We start from the raw sequence: 19954 nt of genomic DNA, 5'->3' as shown, positions 1-19954 counted from the left end.
GAGGTTACAGCATCCGAGTAGTTTCCACCGCTTCATGTCATTTGCCGGGGATAATCCTTCGACATCTAATTTCATACTACAACTATCTAACATGCTACAACTAAGTATTAGTTCTATAATATTAATATAGAAGTAGGGGAGGGTATAACATATTTCATTCCCTGTAATCAAGTGAAAATTCAACCATCGTTAAAGTCAATAGAAAACTCTCCGATTTATTGAGACCTCAGGTCGGAGTTACATGACTTGTCGAGGCAACATGAAATGCAGTTGTAGAAATGTAATTTGGCTACAGAGGCATAGATATACATAAGGAGGAGGTTGGTGTCCATGAGGATTCCCACCGGTCTAGCCAAAAACGTAAGTAGGTAACATGTCATGTTTTTCTTTAGTCTTAAGTAGATGTCACCTAATGTTTGTGACTTCTAAAACCATGAAACTCTGCAAGTATCAGAAAATAAATCTTAAATATTTTTAATAACACGTAGTTGACAAAACAGGAGTTGCTAGAACGAAGTGTTTTGTTGTTGTTGACACTTCCATATATTTGATTGATCCTATCAACGCTAACATTCTCAGAATCTTAAAATATAAGTTGCCTAAGACTGCATAAAACAAAAGCTTGGTCACATCAAATTAATAAAACAATAAAAACCTCTTTATTATTTTATCATTCCTTAAAAGAGGCTCTAACAATAAGCCCCCATAATTAAGGCCTAATTTAATACTATGACTTGTATTCTCGCAACTGACTTGAAACTTGTCCCGTAATTATGTTCTTAACCCACCCTTAATATAATTGCTGTGGGCCCTGCACCACAGACCACAAAGAACTGCTGAAGCTTTCAGAGCTTTGTAAAGGTACGTTACCCGTTGACTTGTAACCACTGTGTGATAGAGTTAAGAAGGTTTACTTATTAAAACCTTTTTACAAACACTTCCTTCGGTGTTTTTTGATATTTGCACGAAAACTCCTTAGTATATTTTTTTCTGAGTGTAACTACTTCAAGATGAAGGTTTTTACAACATTTCATAACGTCAGAAGGCATAAGTGTTAAGTTAAGTTAAGTTTTAACAATGTCTGAAAAATAGCGTACTTGAAACAAAAACTTTTGAGTTCGATTATAATTTTGATTAACACCCTCTAGAGCACCGTCTTTCTTCTACATCTGCGATAGGATTATTTTAAGAGATTGCCATTTTATGCTAGTATTGTCTGAGTATAGGTTACTTTCTAGTAAAGACGCAAAGGCGGAAAAGGAGGATTATATGTTTTAACTAGCTGTTGCCCGCGACTTCGTCCGCGTGGTTAGAAGATATAAGTTAGGAATTTTTGAACGGAAGCCCTCGAAGATGAATAATTTTCCCTGTTTTTTCCACATTTTACATTGTATCTTCGCTCCTATTAGTGCGTCCAGTGTAATGGTATATAGCCTAAAACCTTCCTCGGTAAATGGTCTATACTACACAAAAATATTTTTTCAATTTGAACCAGTTGTTGAGATTAGCGCGTTCAAAAAACTTTTCAGCTTTATATATTAGTATAGTTGTAGATATAGATTAAACCTTCTGAAATATGTTTCCCTGCTTCTTAAAGCTTAACCCTGTTGTACCTTAAAGTACTAGATCTTAGTGCTAGAGGGTGATTGATCGTTAAATACTCGAAACGACAGGTGGACTGTAAGCTATGTGATCGTGTTTCAACTACCTTAGGTTACTTGTGAATATTTTCAGTATGGTAGAGCCATGCTTAGAGGGATAAAGGGTTATAGACGACGCGCAACGTTTAGTTCTATAAGAGTTTCTTTTGCCTATGGTAAAATCTTGCTGTTATTCTTATGCTGTAACTTCCTAGGTAGAGTCATCAAGTCATAATTGTTTAAGGTATATTGGCCCTAGTACATATAGGCAAAGTGTTATAAAAATTTTAGATTTTTGAGTGTCTACAGCCAAGTTGACTGCACGGATAAGTGGTTGAGGTCATCACGCCAAAAATGTGTGATCCACAAATGCTTGTTCTGAGTCTGGGTGTGTTTGCGCATGTGAGTTGTATGTTTATTAAATGATGTAACGGTTTACTCACGCGTATTTATCGGGGTAGCCCGACTAGTTTCGGACCCAACCGGAGTCCCTAATCATGAGCAGACGCGGCGGGATCGCGAGTCGAACTCAGTTCGACTCGGCTACCCCGATAAATACGCGTGAGTAAACCGTTACATCATTTAATAATGAATCATTCTCACGACAGTTACTATCAAAATAGAGTTGTATGTTTGTAAACCCCCTGTGACACAAGGATTAAATTCCTTACTGCGGGAGTCGTTTTAAAAAAAAAACCTATAAAAAAGTTATATTATTGCACTTGTGAAGGCTCACAACACGGCTAAGAGTGGAGTCTCCTTGCTCCTAGGTACTTGAATATAATACTCTAGAGATTACACTAGCAGCGTTATAATCATAAAACTATATTTAAAGTAAATAAAATATAAAAGTAAAGTTTCGCCTCAAACCTCGCTTGAATCAAATTTTCAATTTATCTCTGAAATCATAACAAACCGACAATTTCCCCGACTGGTATATTATCGGTATGGATAAACTGCGGCAATTGTGGATTGCTGCGGTGATCAATTAACATAGCGGGTTCCTGTGCAATCTGCGACGGTTTATAATTGACGAGCTGTTTGTTGTTGCGAAACTCGGATTGAAATAAATGGGAAGCAGTTGGGATAAATGTACCGTAATGACAAGATGGGGTTGAATAAGGGATGGAATCGTATTCAAAAGTCGAATCATGAGTTAAAAGGTGAGAAAATTGAAACGTAAAACAAAATACATTTTATATCAACAATGTAATAACATTCTTGATAGCGTTGGGCAAGGACTCTACTTATTTATGAGATACAGATTAACATTTTCATTTACCAGGTACGGTTGGTGTAATATAATAATTGTAGAATTAGAATAGAATAGGATAATATTCAATGTTCAATAACATACACTTTTTTAAGCCGTTTTTTCATACAAATTGTTTTTTAGACCCATATACCTACTTAAAAAAATAAATGTTTTATAACTTGAAATACGTTGAGAAATTAGAACTTTCTTAACTTTAAATTGAAATATTGAGGTCAGAAGACTTCATAAAACGAGCAGGTTTTACATTCTTGTTAATCCTCATATAGGGATATACTCAAAACTGGCTGATGACAACGTAATATTCATTCATGAGAGTATTTTATCAAACGTTTTTATATTTGCTTGATTTATAGATACTTATACTTATGCTGGGGCTTACATTGAAGGAGGATTCGTGCCAAGAGTCATGACAGTGCTGAAATATCGGCTATTCATTTTAACAGGGACTATACCACCATGAGATAAAGGTGAATTGTTGTAAATGACGAAAAGAGACAGTGCTCTATAATATGTAGTGCGCTGTCCTGCTTACACACTACGTGATTTGGAATTAATGTTTGTTTGTAGATTGTTTGTATATTGATTATTGTACGGTATTGCAGATTCACTTCCTCGTATTGATGAGGTTTTATCAATCACTGTTGTTCCATAAATATTCATTCATGTTTTTGAGCTGGTATTTATTTTCGGAAACGCAGATTTTAAAGTTTAATTTATTCTTACATAGGAAAGTGTCGTGTCACAATGTTAGTTGTTAAACGAGTCCGAAAGATCTAAATATAATTCGAAAGATCTTAATTAATGTCATGATGTTTTGTATGTATCTTCGCTTTGTCAATATTTTAACATTAACTAAGTAGTACAATGCATGCTGTGCTTACCTATAACAGATTGTTGGGCAAATTTCTCACATAAACAATTGTTGGTGAGTACCTTGACCAATTTTATGTTTAATTTTTGGTAGGTAAAATATTTTATATAGCAAAATAACGTTTGCTGGGTCAGCTAGTCACGTAAAATATATCTTATTCAATTAGGGCTTTAAATTATTCAAGAAAATAGTATAGTACCTTTATTACCCCGTAGTGTTACGATTACTTAGCTCACTTATTGAACAATTCATCAATCAACTCCAAACCTAACTGCTAAAAAAGTCTCTTAAAACTGAAACAGATCAGCCACTTAACATTGAGTAAGGGCGAGAGAACCCTTAGCACATAGTAACACGGTCGCGAACTCAGAAACACAAACCAAACGTACATACACTCCGACACCAGCTACAAAAATGAGTAAGGTTCTGGAGTTAGTAATCCCGATGACGATAATCACCATTTGTGATGGCAAGGGTAGTTTAAACAATAAAATGGTAAGTGGCTAGTATTAGAGTTTGCAGGTGGGCTCCATAAATACGGGAGCAGGGTAACGCGACGCGTGCACGCGGGGTTCGCGAGTCGTAGCAGGTGGATGGAGTACATTGCTGCTTGGATGAGGGTAATGATCTCGAGGTCTTGTAATAAGATAGTGATGGTGTCATTTATTAAAAGTCAAGTGTTTAGACAATTGAGAGCCTTTGAAAATGCTTGTAAACAATTTATGGAAAAGTATTAAGGAACTAAGTACAGTCAAAACGTTTTTTATTGTTGGTTGTAAGGTTTAAAACCTTTTTGGTCGAAACTTTTTTCAGTGTTGTTAGTATTTACCTTGGTATTTACAAAGTTTTACTTATTTTGATAAACGTTAAGATCAAAAGTGTCATAGTGGTTTCCAACGCAGGCAGTACCTACTGTTATAAATTTGTGTGTATTTTCTTATTATATTAAGACACCACTGTCAAACAGTGAAGGCAAACATGTAAATCTGGGATTTATATATTGGAATCTGAAATCTTCAACCTGCAGTGAGTTGGCGTGGTGATCAACGCTCAACTTTCCGTATATTGGAGTCCTGGGCCCGGCCCGGACATCACTCATCAGTATGTTGGTATGACTATTAAGTAATAAGATCAAGAGGTCTTCCTTCTTTCAATGGCAAATGTCAACAAGACCTACTTTTGCACTGAAATGATTCTTAATTTATAACAATTTATTATTATACTGGACTAGAATATTATAAAATAGAGTTCAACAAACTTAACCTTGTAAAATACATGAAATGTATGAAAATAGCGTGAACTATAAATCATTTTCTATTGCTGTACATAAGGTATTCAGTTTTCTTGTTTTTCACAACATATTTCCGCGTGTCGTTTACTAATCTTCGCGGTACTCTCAGTCACGGCAGTCGCGGCTGAATAAATGACATGTCTGTGCCAAAACAAATTTAGATGTCTGTCTGTCTCCGTCTGGACTATTAGTGTTGCAGATTTTATTCATTCAGACAAATTCTGAAATTAGTTTAAGAGGTAATTTAATGATTATTGAGCTTAAGATTGCGTCGCGAATGATTGAGTTAAGAATTAACGAAGCTCAAAACAAAAAAAGCAGAGTATAATTTCGAGATTGTTTATTAGTTAAAAGGAAAGTAATTTAATACATTTGTTAACCTAACCAACTTTTTAAACTTATATTAATTCTCACGATGAGCTTAACGCGAATATTCATGATAGAAATCAAGGTGGTCGTTAATTAGTTGAAATGATTTATACAAATGACAAACCAGCAATGTACACCATCCGTACAAATGGCATCGGGTATTCGCGAGGCTGGCAGGCTCCGGCCGTCGGATGCTGCGCGATCTCCCGATCAATAGAGACGCCCCGCCGTCCCGCCCAGGCTCAGTACCGCGCCCGAGCCCGCCTAACCAACATTACGGACATTTTTTAATAACATTTTTTTTAAACACGTTTTGTAACCGCCATCTTTAATACAGTTTTTTTTAAAAGGATTGTCGCTCCGGAGTGGTCTGGAGATGGGAGTTTGCTGAGGTGAGTTTTGAATTCCGAATTCATAGATACTATTTTTTTTCTATTTGTGGGGATTTTTTTTTATTATGCGGTATGTGTTTATAATCAATATTCATTGTATTTAATTAATATCGAAAACGCTACTACCTAAATAAAATTTATAAATAAATTTTGAAGGCTTTCGGGGGCGTGGTTGGGCCTTAGTCTTTTTGATGAAAATAAAGGTAGTAGGGGTAAGAGAAATAGTGTAGATAAATTAACTAACATTTAATTTAAATAAATGAATTGTTAAAATGTGCACGTGACGTTACTTTGTTTAAAAATACTGAAAACCCAAAACAATATATATATACTGGCCGACCGTTTACGTGTACTTGCAGAAAATCAATAAGATATTTCCCTACATTTTAAACGACATACATACTTGCTAATATTGTGACTTTTTAAGTGCTAAGGATTAGTATGCTCTGGTCGAAGTGATACTGGCTAAAAACCGAAAAATAATCATCTTAATACACAATCATGATATTACAGTTTTAATACCAGGCATATCACATAGGTCAGGTAGCAAATTCTGTGAAAGCATTGCAAGTAGGTCAAATCATGACCACCATCCGGTGATATCGATTTGTACTGCAGTTTTATACCATCTGTTCCCTTTGTGCCATAAATATATGGTTTTAACTACAATCTTTACGACCATATAAACCGTCAACGTTAATTAATGTGAAAGAAAAAAACAAATAAATTATATCTTCTCATATTTAATGGCATCCATGTTGATTTTTTTTTTTGTTTAAACGTCAAAATCTGAAAAACTAAACACAGGCAATGGAATTCCTTATTCAAAATTCGGTTATGATATAATATAGTTTGATAAAAATCTAAATCCACAGAATAAAAATACGAGTGTAATTGTGAGTGATTTGATGTTGTTCGCAATCCAATCGAATAATAGATCGGGAAAAATCCATAACCGGCCATGTATTGTAGAACAGGGTGGGGCTGTAAACGGGACCTGCAACGATAAAATGGCTGCAAGCATGCATGCATTTATTCCTGTAGTCAACCAAGCTTGTGTAAAACTTACTGACAAGATTTTTTAGATTACTATTTTGTAAATAATTATGGATATGCTAAGGTTAACTACGTATTTAATATGAGATGAAAACATGTCCATTAACAATGGACTCTTTTAGAATTAAACTTCTCTTGTTTAACCAGCCTATCAAAAAAGTGAGATAAAAAGTAAACAATCTGATCTGTCAATCTGTTTCAAACTACTTGGATAATTTTAAACCACAGTTATGATTAAATATCAAGCTTGATTTTTAATTTTGTTAACGGATAACGAAATAAAGAAAATAGTGATATCCCAGTGTCCACAATTTTTGCAATAATTTTCAGTACTTAGCTAAATGTAGAGTAAATTACTCCAATTCTTCTGTAGTACAAAAGTTAGTCCTACTGACGTTATTCTGGACTTACCTAAGTCTTATCTGATAAGATTTAAAGTTAAAGTCTTTGTTGAAAACTACCAAAATTAACTAACTATTTATATTAGTTTTTTTATATCGTTTTGTACCGTAAATTAGTTTTTATGTTCTTTTTGTTTCCACATTATATTTAGCGGGTGAATATTGAAATCGTCATTAACTCTTATTCATTGTACCCTAACATTGTATGTATTAAGAATCACTGCTGTAATTCCATGGTGTACAATAAAGAATATTCTAATCTAATCTAATCTATTCTATCTCTGACAAATTACAGAATCAAAGTTGTAAACATAATTGATCACCTATCAAACTTAACGTTGCTTAATCACAGTTTTCATTTGTTGTTATATCACTGTAGCAAACATGGGTCATGAGATATAGCCTGGTTATTATTAGGGCACCAATTTATTTGAGATTGATTTACTTTAGGAAAATATGTCGGAGAGGTCTTGCGGTGTATGTGTATGCATTTGTATTGTCGGGATGCAGGTTCTATTTTAAGTCATGTTTAGGCATTCCTTTCTAATGAGCCTAAGATAATAGTGACAAACAGTAACTGAAAACTTCATGAGGAAATCTAGCTTCCAATATTGGTATCTCAAATCGCCTACTCTCAGTGTGCAGTTTGAGCTAGCATAGTGATCGATGGTCAAGTCTTCACATATGAGAAACCTTTGTTCAGGCAGCAGCAGCTGTGTTCTGGTGTTATATATTACTTATTGACACTTCGAACTCCGTGGAGCCTGAAACTCTATAGTAACAATACAGGCAAAATACAAAAATTAGGTTCCCGTATCAACTATCCTATCTTTCAAGTTATATGAAACTACACACAATGTGTAGATTTGATTAAAATCGGTTGACTAGTTTAGGAGTTTCCATATCGGAAAAACAACGTGACACGTAATATATTAAGTAAGATATATTTTCGTTACAAACTAAACGTCAACCTTATTTTTAAGACGTTAAGGTAGAAAAGATAATAAAGTTTTCCCCAAAGCTTCTCCCGATACAAAATATTACCGATAGTGCCTAGTCGAGTGCACACATACTACTGTAAATATTTTTAGCTTACACGAGCGCGTGTATAGAGTACTCGTAGTTACTATTGCCTTTTAGTTTCATATTGTAAATGTCAAAGTTCAAAGGCATGCAAGCTTTGAAAAGGTTTCACAATAAAATTACTCTGGAATGATGTTTCATCTTATTTTTGCAATTAGAAGAATAGGGATATTTGCTATGTTTTGGAGAAATATAGAGTGACAAAATTCTGTTTATATAAAAGGTGATGCTGACCCTTAGTACAAGAAAATTTATGTAATTATGAAAGGGGAAAAACAGAATGTATCAGCAACTTAGAATAACTGATTAAAACAAGATATTTCAGATGTAGGGAAACACATCAAAACGAAATCTTCCCTGAATTTGAAAACCTACCAAAAGAGTAATCGTACTTTTCCGTTTTAATTTTGCGAGGAACTGTGTTATTGAGCCCATCGTGCCTGTCCGTCATTCGGTGCAATTCGGGCGAAATGTCAGGAAGTTATTAGAAATTGCCTCTTCACTAGAAATTTCAAGCGGGCTGATAGCCAGACTAGTGTTTTGACTGCTTTTGGGCGCAGAATTATTTTAATGGGAAACAATATTGCCGGTGTGGCTTTGAGGCAAGTATAAATAAGCTATTGTGGAGCAAACTTTAGAGATTTAGTACTCTACCTTCTATTCATCTTGTCTCTTTATCTGGTTATCAATTAAGCTAAAATTGCACGGATTTCTCTTAAATAATTTATGGTTTTTCTTATCCTTGGTAGATAAAAATACATAAAAAGATAAAATAAAATTTTAGATAGGCATATGTACCATGTGTGTATATAAGGCTATTTGTTACTGCTTCCTCTCTCCTAAGATATTTGCTGTGCCCGACAGGGTCCATAAACGTTCCGTATTATTAGATTTTAAGACCTTGATGTACATTATGGAACGCAATAAATAATTGAGTATTGAGATCTAATGGGGGTCAATGGCTTTTTCAGGTTTTAAACTTTACCTTTTTTGCGTTTATTTCGCTACTAGCAGAGGCTCTATCGAGTTTCCACCTTGTTTTACGTAAAAGCAGTCGATATTCAATTGTTAATTTATTTTATCGAACGCGGTCAAATAACTATAAACTGATATTTAATCTATTTTCCGATCGGTTTTGACATTTCCCAAGAGAGGAATGCGCGGGAAAATCGACCTTGTCACGTTGACATTTTGATTGCACGGCTGTGTCAAAGGTAGCGGCGTATTCAGCCTGAAGGAAGCGCAGTAGCCGGCAGTTGTAGTGCGGTCGCCAAACGAATCGGACGTACTGGCAACGTGTCGGGAACTCAGTTCGAACAATGATTTAAGATTAATAGTTTAAATAATATAGTGCAGTATTTAATAAAACTATGAGTGATTAAAAACTTTTTTTGTTTTTGCTGGCCTAAGTGCTTGTGATTTAGTTTGTTTTAAGGATTATTTAAAGCGTAAGTGCAACTTTGATTAAAACTTTTTGCAGATTTCATTTAAAACAAATCAAAGCAATTTTTTAAATACCTATTGATTAAAAATTTAATTGGTACATACTTTCAACCTTTTAATTTACCTACAATATAGGTGGTCAATGCTTCATTATTATCCTGCCCTACATATTATTTTTCATTTACGAAATATTTTTGCATCAGCTTTACGCGGTAGGTAAAAAGATATTTGAAGAAAAAAAACGTAAAAAAATCTTAAAATTTCTGTCAGTTCGTGACAAGGTAACACGACCAACAAATATCTTGTAACTGTGTTCTATTTAACTGGCAGTTGTCCAATTGTTCAAAATATTTAAACAACGTGTTTACGCTAATCAATTTATTATTTAACTGTAGTTTAATCGTACTACGAACTGTGTTTTTTAAATAGATCTTTAATTACTTTCATTTTCGTGGATAATGATATTAACCCACATTAAAATCTACATACTAAAAAACAGTAATATTTTCTTGGTTAAAAGATTTAAAAAGGTGGAAGTTTTATTAAAGCGCAGTGGAGCGAAGCGAAATTATTTTTTTCAATTACATAGACAGTTTGTAATAGATTTATCTATTTGAGGCGGAAAGGTTTTTTGAAGGCGCTAATCCCAGGAGCTATTGGTACGATTTGAACGAATATTTTAGTCTTCTATATTTAGCCTTTTATTGAGGAAATCTATAGGATATATGAACCATTACGCTGTGACAGGCAAATATGAACCAAGTAGCAATAAAATATGTTACAAAAACGGGGAGAAACTGCATGCTCTAGTGAGTGGCTAAAGTAACGTGTAAGTTTATATCTTCATAACGCCGTGGAGGAAGTCGGGGGCAACAGCTAGTGTATATCGTATATTCAATTAATTGTAGATCCTGACTCACAGTAGTCCTCATGTGCACGTGTAGGGTTTGTTCCTAACATTTGAAACTGTAAACAATTATTCTCGACATTCACAAAGTGGAAATGCAATACTTTGTATGTAACCTTTAAACTTTACCGCGGTATAGGTCAACGAAATAGTTTCCCTTTATACCAAACTTTAATAACAAAGGCATAACCTGGTATAAAGTGAAACAAGAGCTACGTATGAAAAATTAATGTTCCAAATTTTATTTTTGAAACAATTAATTCTCATTTGGCATAGCGGTTGCGTCCAGTTTTTCTACTACAATTTTTTTTTAAACAACTCCCATGTTATGGTTTAAATCCTTGTGTAACGTTGGGTTCCAAAACCATTCAAGTCACATACAAAAAGAAACTCAGAACATTAAGGATCACACAAACGTTTGTCTTATGCGGGGACTAAACCCGCGACACGTTGCAAAAAAACTGCTGGACCAATAGTTTCAAAGCATATCGCGTTCAGAAACAGATCTTCATTTTTCCATTAGTGCAAATGTCAATTGAATTTCCAATTGTCAATCCTATTATAACTGCTAACAAATCTGTTCGATCACGAAGTTCAAAGGTTACGCTTTGTAAGAAATGAGTTTATTATTTATTTTGTTTGATGCTCAGTGCTTCTGTCGCATCGCATTGAATACAGCTTGTTAATTCTGACAAGCGAGGCGAAGTTGGTGCTCCTGGCTTGCAGCGGAACTTGTAGTACCAATTGTTTTGACATTATTATTATACTGTTGTTGGTGCATCTCCGTAGCTAAGCGCTGGTGTGTTTTGTAATCCTTTGGAAGATATAAGAGCTTTGATATATAGGGGGAGTAAAACATAGCAGATTAAAGGAGCCGGTTGCTAGCTTAAAATGATTTTTTTTAATCACCCCGATCCGGGGGTTTCCCAAACATTAAAATAAAATGCACAGGTAATCTAAATCGGCAGTCACGTTCAATAGTCTGGACTGGACTTTTTCATGCATCTGTGCGCTAACATTGAAAATGCGTATAGTTTAATAAAACGTTTTTTTCTGTAATTTAACAACATTTTAAATGATTGGATCACGTTAATATAATTCAATGAAAAACAAAAAGAAACCAAGGAACAGTTTCATCCAGACTGTTCACTTTTACAACTCATAAATCAAGCGTGGCGCTAAAGAGACTATAATGATATTCGGTTTGACACTAAGTCGTTCGCGCGTCAGTGAGCGCGCAAAGTGAGATATGCGTTGGCGAGCACGCGGTACGCATTCTCGTATTTTGAGTTTGGAACACATACCAACATAACCAACGTAACTCTAATCTTTTTTTAATTTTATTTCGTTTGTTTAAGAGTATTTTTGTCTATCAGCTGACAGGCTTGCTTGTTGTTAATTTTGAGAAATGAGGTTTAATATCGGTATCTGGGAAACTCTATCTTTTTATAAAAGGTAGAGTATGTGAGCTCGTGTGAACCGATTTTGGTAATACTTTTAGGTATCTATAGAAAGCCACTTTATTTGCGAGTACTTGACGGTCAGAGTTAGGTGAAAAAAGCAGTTTTTAGTTGCCTTGTTTCGAATGCGGTTTGCAATATGATTGTCTTCACCTTTATATTTGTGAAGATGTCCAAAAAAAATATCAACGCCTAATTGTTGACCGTAAACCATTTTCCATAGCCCCCTTAAAAGGTCAGTTGACTTAGCGTTTTCATTTTAAACTATCAACATTGTGTATTTACACGTCAAGTCAGTGTAAATATTAGACTTAGAAAGGTCAGGGAAAATAAATTCAAAATAACAAGTGAATTAATACAGACTTGTGAACACATGACCTATGGAAACTTAATATGACCCTATTGGAAACTTAATGCAGAGAGCTTATTACATCGTTTTAAAGTTTGTCGTGAAAGCGAGATACCTCTGCTTCTTGCTCTTACAACTGCAACAAGGTTTCTTTAAACATGATGGCAAGTTCCCTCTACAACCTAGTAATGTCAAAAGCGTCCGTTAGCGCATTATAGATGGCGTTGTTGTTAATGTGTTTACTTCCGCCGCCATGACAGGAACGCGGCGGACACTGATACTGAAGTTTTCAGAGCAAAGGTTATCATTAAAGATGATTTTTCAGATTTTATTTAGAACATTAAACAATATCTGCACTTTAATGGATATAGATAACTGTTTAAGTAACAAACCTGAGGTTTGCATTACAAGTTTTTCCTAAAAATGGTTGCTCTACCTTAGACAGTCGCAATTTAGGACTTATTTTGATAAACAAGTTAAGCTCTAAAGATTTATACAAATTTTCGTTTTTTCCATTCATATAGCATTCACAGGTTAAAATTAAACATCGCCTTAAAAAAATAAAATAAAACCATTATCTCAAATGGGTCTCACGTTACTTACCAACAATCAAATTACATCTTTTAAGGAAACAAAACTGCCTAGCAACAGCGTTCTTGATTAAATATTTGCGTGTTGAGCTGCTCAAACATCGGTCAGGTCGTTGTTTCCAAATTAACTGAACATTTTTGTGGGTATTTAGGTCGGATACTTGCCTTTTCAGTAATAGCCTACAATCTTAACTGTTAATAACCTCTGACAAGTGATTTGAACTGGACACGCGCGACTTTCGAGTTTTGATTAGATGAGAGTTGAGTTACATTTCACATTTACTGTCTCTATTTCTTGTGAAACCATATTACTTAAATTGCTATAAAACAGTTCAAAGCAAAGGCTTGATAACAGAGTTACGCGTCTCCGTAATGTACTGTAGGTACCTCGTTCGATATTTCTCTCAACATCTAAATAAGCTTTATGCAGAATAGAATAATAAAATTCGCAGAAAATCCTTTAGTTATCAGATAAACTCAAGACCTCATTAAAATAGCTCCGGCCGAGAAGCTTCTTCGAAAGCGCGGGCGGTGAATAGGTAATATAAAACGGCAGCAATCAGGAAATAAATAGAAGGAAACTACAATATTGTCGGCGCTATGATTTACTGCAAGTTAATTGGGTCGTTTTCCTGACCTTTCTACTGCTGTATTATAAATAAAGTGCATCAGACAGACTGAAAGTTTACGCGGTTGGAAGCCCGCCATCTTGCATTATTAATGCTGTCTATACGGTGCTCCGCGCCGACTAGGGATGGGCTTGCGTCTTATGAAATAATATATCGGTAGTTTCTTGTTATGAATTAAATATTGGTATCAAAAATAAGTTTTTGTGACGTACTGTGATAGGTAGAGATGTATTTTCGATTCTTAAGTAGTAGGTATCGATTTGTTTTTCTTTCCGTTCTTTTTGTGCGTTTATTACACATTTGTAATTAAATATCAGAAGTTACCGTGGTACTATGGTTTCGTAACGCATTTATAGTAACTATGTTCAGAGTGGACTAAAAGAAATTACTTACTAATAAAAATATATCGTTGATTATACAATATCTGTGAAAATGAAAAAAAAATGTCACAAGGAAAACAGATTCTCAAAACTGACGTATATTTATTTAGATTATTCACCACATACCAGAACTTATCTTGTTCACACTATTATACAACATGTAATCTTTTACTGTAGGTATAATATCTAAACGTTGTCCTAACCAATATGTTTGTTATTCCAGACGGAGGATGGAAATCCCGCGGCCATCAACATGGGTCCTCATTTCTTTGCTGTTGCTGTTGACGATCCTAGATATCGCAGAGTGAGTATAACATTCAATACACAAAATCATGACACTTAAGGTAGGTATCTAAAACAACAATCAGAAAAAAAAATCTAATATAGTACACACAAAAACAACTTAATCCGAAAACTGCGATCTTTGTTTTATCATTCATCTATAAGCAATGTACCTATATATAAAAACAAAATTAATGCGATTGGAGTATTAAAAAGCTGTGGTACCGTCGTGCCATAGGAGCTAAATTTATTGAAATAAAAATACCAAGTTACTTATAACGTTTTTTTTTTCTGGCACTTCTCGGTCAGTGTAGCCTATTTATAACTTTGTAACTACTATCCATCATCCAAGGATCAATTCTAAATTTAAAACAGTTTATTTACAAAACAAATCGATACGAAAACAGCTAACATTTTTACTAGGCTCACACAAACAGACTGTCAGCTTTGATTGAATGATGAAGATTGACAATCTATTAGTAAAACAAATACAGCCAACCTTAATAATGGTATTTTCAGGAAATTAAATATGTAATCCTCTAAAGAAAGAACAGAAACAGCTATTAATATTCCATGAAAAACTCGCTTGTGAAAAATCAAATTAAGTTGGTAATTTCCGGGGTTTTTCATAAATTTTCTTACATGAAAAACGAACGTCACTTTAAAGTTCCAGTATATTATGAACATAAATATCCACTATTTTCATAAAACCTTTGTCATGCTGTCAACTGAGACAAAAAAAATAACTCGTTCGTTCTTGACACATTTTGGCGGCAAATTGGTGACAGACAATCCATCAGAATTAGTTTGGGCACAGATGATATAATAGCTATAGCTACGTTCGTGATGTGTTCATTCATCAAAACAAAAAATGTTTTTATTTTCGATCGGCCATTATTCGAAGTGTTTTAAATAGTTATTTATTTAGCTAACTTTATCTTTATGTGTATTTTATTTCGTGCGTCGTAAAAGATGAAAGCGGTATTCCGATGCTAATGTTAAAATGATGATTTATTGTTATTAAGTAGTGATTAGTGCAGAACAATAAACTTTTTTATGAACTAGAGTAGTTTATGGTCGTGATTAATGAGCATTACCTGTTACCCCATTATAAAGTGTACCATATGGCTGTTCTCTTTAATTTATTAAAGTGGCGTCTTGCCCAATTAGAATTGAATATTTATTTATTTGGAAGAAATATTATTACAATATTAATACATAAAATGAGGTCAGTAATATTCTGCTATTGTCAGCTTACAAACATTTTATAGGTTTATAGATAACTTAAAATAATAATCAATAAAAAAACCAATGTCTTAACAATCTCTGACCAAATAGAAAAAATACGTCATTAAGATTTAACAAACGGATTTTAACCTTTGGACACAACTTTATTAGAAGTATTAGGACAATCAAATTTCGACACGTTTTTCGACACACCTAAAAATACATTTCTTATTTTTTTTCCTACACTTACGGAAATAAATGTAATTTTACGAAAAATTGTAACCTCACCCTACATGACCTTTTCCCGTATTAGTAAAGTTACGGTAACGAGGGCTGATGTTTCCCCGATTAAGGGGGAGGTTTTCCGATAATAGGGGGCATTTTCCCAAGATGGCGGTATTAAGCCGGACCATAGTTACAGGTGCAGAAAGGGCTATAATTATGTACTTTTGGGTTTGATGGCTTAATTTGCCGAAATTATTTCATTACGCATAACAGACATAAGATAGAGATCTAAAGCCAAAATTTTCATAATTATACTAATAAAGCTTTATTTATATGTTTTTAATTTGCAACACCGTTACATACCATCTAAATTGATGCTATAGAACATTGTAATATAAACAAATATTGAAAAGAAGTTTTATATCACGAATTACATAATTTAGAATATTTGCTAAACTGAGTACAACAAACAAACTGCTAGCTAATAATTCTACATATTCTTTTCCACCCACACCTAAACTATGTAATTTTCTCATTCAGCCACTGTAATCTTCTAAAAATACTGGCAATCTTTTCATATACCAAGTAAAGAGGTATCATTCCATTCTGCGTTTACTAGTTCATTTCCAGCTGAATAATTGTTGAATAAGTATAGGTTTTTATGAAGCACGCAGGTACGTAGGAACTTATTATGTTCTAGTAAGTTTTAAAATTTCGTGGGTACTATCTAGAGTTGATCCTTATAATACATGTCAGAGTTGTTAGCAACTATAGGCTGATTTCTAGCTACTTAGTATTATCAAGTCCATGGGTTTATACGAAATCTTTTTGTAATTGAAACTAATTGTATTAATGTAGAGTCAGATGAGACAGAAACAATAAGTCAAAGTGCGTGTCTGAATCGCGAGACTAAGAGTTCCGTACAAATAACCTAAAGAGAAACGTACCGGTTGTGTGACGGACGGACAGACATAGGAATATCAGTAATAAGGTTCCATTTTTATCCATTGGGTACTGAACTGTCTACAGTAGTAAGAGTGAATTGTAGTTATACCTGACAGTTCTAACAGTCGGGTTACTGTTGCAGCTGGACATGTAGATAGCCCCATAATGTGGCGCTGCATGACCAGACATCGACCAGCATTTACTTATATTAAATAATAATAAACTAATTTTAAAGTAGCTTTCGGATTAGAATTTATATAAATACATTACTATGGACTATTATGAAATAGGTCTGAAATAAATATTTCTATTATATTATGAAGTTAGATGAAGCACAAACTGGTGACTCGCGGCATAGACCAGTGTCCCGTGTCCCACAACAGCTAAGTCTTACTTAAAAGTACAGTATGAGACATATTGTGTACATCATTTAAATATTAAGTAACAAACAACCCTTTTATATTCCTTATTTACGTGTAGCGTGTAATTTGTCAAGCTCTGTCGCTAGTAATATTTTACATAACGAGCCCTACGAACATAATTTATTCAAGCTTAATCCATGTTGACATATACAGTAATTATTAGCTCGCGATTCAGACATGTTTATGAAACAAATGTCTGCAAACTAAGCCGAAATGAAAAGCTGAGGTAATATAATTATATTAGTATGTTTGTTTTTCCATCATGAATTATATTATTTATTATGTTATTTTGAATCGAAATCGCGATCGAATGTGTTTAAAATAGTTTTAAACTAATGCAGTCTAAAGTAAAAGATATATTCACAAAACTAATGTTTACTCTAAGAAATATTGAATCTATTTTAATATGGTAACCTTCTTACGCAATTTATTATAAATATTTCGTTGATGCTATGAGTGATATATTGTCTAACATATGGTGGTGATTACTTTGATAGTTATAAAAATTAATACCGTAGAATCAAAATGGCCCTTAAAAATAATTTACTGGAATCCTACGAGAACTACGGATTATTTATTTTAATTATGAAGCAAACCCATCTATTTCTATGATTTTGTAACATTTGTCTCATAGTTCATCCTACGCAGGCCTATGTTTTTTTCTCGACATTCTTTTATGTATACTCCCATCTATTTTAATGTGGCCATGGTCTTATATCGAGAAGGCTAGGTTGATAATGATGATGTACGTAGGTAATTATGGTTCAGATGAAATAAAACCTCTGTAATCGCAGTTTTTTTTGTAGATAGGCGTCTACAAAATCTGCCTAATATTAAGTTTTCATACATTCATGCGAATTGTATATAATTTTACCTATAATGACCAATTCATAAATCTTCATTAGAGGTAATATTTGAATGTTGTACATCTCAATAAAGTTGAAAAAGTCATGCAAGTATATTTCACAGACACAATCATTATGCGAGAAATTTCCTAGGGCTAGACAAAGTACTTTGTTATTTAAACAAAATTAAAGTTTATGAACTTCTAAATCTTCATAACCACACAGACGAATTTGCGGGTACGCGCTAGTTTTTAAATAAAGACAGTGAGTAATGAACGTGAATTATACAACACACAAGTATTTCAGTTTTTAAGTAATTCGCGGAACAAGGAAAACAAACCATTTATCCACGTCTGGAGATGCTGAAACAGTTCTCGCATTCTTATTACATTTCTATATTTAATCCGAATCTATTTTGAAAAATTCCACGTTGACCGTGTAATAGTAGTGCAACAAAATAATAATATGATACACACTATAAGTTCTTCTAATTCTAAGGTGAACAAGTATTTACCTGGGACAGAATAGAGTACAGGTTTACAGTCTATAGGTCACTATTTATTAATTAGTCAGTGCACGTAATGGGCGATATGTAACCTTTTTCATTGCCATGTAAATCAATAACTACAATGAACGTATTAGATTGGACTTACAGCTATATATCTGTGCATAATGAACGTAAAAGATCGTTAAAGTTATATCATTGCAGTTGTGAAGCCTGACAAAGACACAGCGTTGAGTGCCATCTCTCTTCCACATCTTAAAAAATATTATCTACTTACCAGTACATACTGAAATCACGTTTGTCTGTACAGATGCATGAACGGTGGGAAGATAAACTTCAGGGAGAAGGAGAAACAGATCCTCGACCAGATCCTGGGCCCGGGCCGGTACGACGCCAGGATCAGACCTTCGGGCATCAACGGAACTGGTGAGTGGGACCTGAGCTCAATCTTAAAGGTTCGTGGCAGAAGCGATAGCTAGGGAATAGGAAAAAGGGAAAAGGACCAATCCTTCAGTTTTCGCCACAAAGTGATACTAACTTTCTTACACGTCGTCGTGAGGATGTGTCAGATTTGCATCTTCTAGAAAAATCTCGGTGCTGTCCTTGTCTATTCCATAGTTGTGGGATCACTTAAGTTTTCTCTGCGGCTCTGGATCATTAATCAGTTAGAGCCAGACAAGAGATATTCTTCTTTTATATATATATTTATGATCGCTCACTTTAGATGTGGAGTCTATTTTCAAGGGAAGGATTTTTAATTGATTTATCAAAATCTTGCAATAATGCAGGAATAGACAGTATTTGACGAATTACCGTAAGTTGTACACACATTGTTTTGTTAAATGACCACTAAAAGCTTATTTAGAAAGTGGTGCCGTAACAAAATCGGCTGTGAACTGAAGTACTTGTAACCAATAAATGAACAAACAAGTAAACAACAAATAACAGCTACATGGAAAATTGGCAAAAACAGAGTTAACTTTTGTAGAGCAAGTACAAATGATAATTCCTTTACGAGATGTATTAAAAACAATATTGCAGATTGAGCATTCTACTGTATAGTTACTAGGTTTCAAACCAATTGACAGTCCAATTAACAAAAATGCAATCGAAAAAGTTCCTTTAAAAGAGTGGCACTTACATTCGAGAGAACGTGACGGATCATAAATTAGAAACGTAATAGCAGCTGTGTAAAGCGAAGAAATAAGAAACCTTTCTCACTCACCATCAAGGGATTACAACACTTGTAAATTTAAAAATATAGATAATGGGAATCTGGAAATACACGTCTAACAGTCGGTGTCATGCCGCGTGACTTCAAACAAAGTTCTATGGGCTTACGATTTGACGAATGGCCTAAATTCTT

General features: G+C 34.1%; 1 protein-coding gene across 3 annotated transcripts in view; it reads left to right on the top strand.

Annotated features, from left to right (window-relative positions):
• The first annotated feature begins 5349 nt into the window (after nt 1–5349).
• LOC113501853 (glutamate-gated chloride channel) overlaps nt 5350–19954 on the top strand; it is a 28894-nt gene continuing 14289 nt past the window's right edge. For 2 of the 3 annotated variants that reach the window (XM_026883145.1, XM_026883147.1), the window contains exons 1-3: nt 9791–9827; nt 14361–14441; nt 18899–19014. In XM_026883145.1, coding sequence (XP_026738946.1) covers nt 14368–14441; nt 18899–19014 — 190 coding nt within the window. In that variant the 5' untranslated portion in view covers nt 9791–9827; nt 14361–14367. Of the gene's footprint in view, nt 5840–9790; nt 9828–14360; nt 14442–18898; nt 19015–19954 lie in introns of those variants that run through there. The other variant, XM_026883146.1, reaches the window with a different exon arrangement.

Source organism: Trichoplusia ni, chromosome 16 (assembly GCF_003590095.1).
Source record: "Trichoplusia ni isolate ovarian cell line Hi5 chromosome 16, tn1, whole genome shotgun sequence".
In the NCBI taxonomy this organism is placed as follows: Eukaryota; Metazoa; Arthropoda; class Insecta; order Lepidoptera; family Noctuidae; genus Trichoplusia; species Trichoplusia ni.
This window is presented reverse-complemented; position numbering and strand designations above follow the sequence as displayed.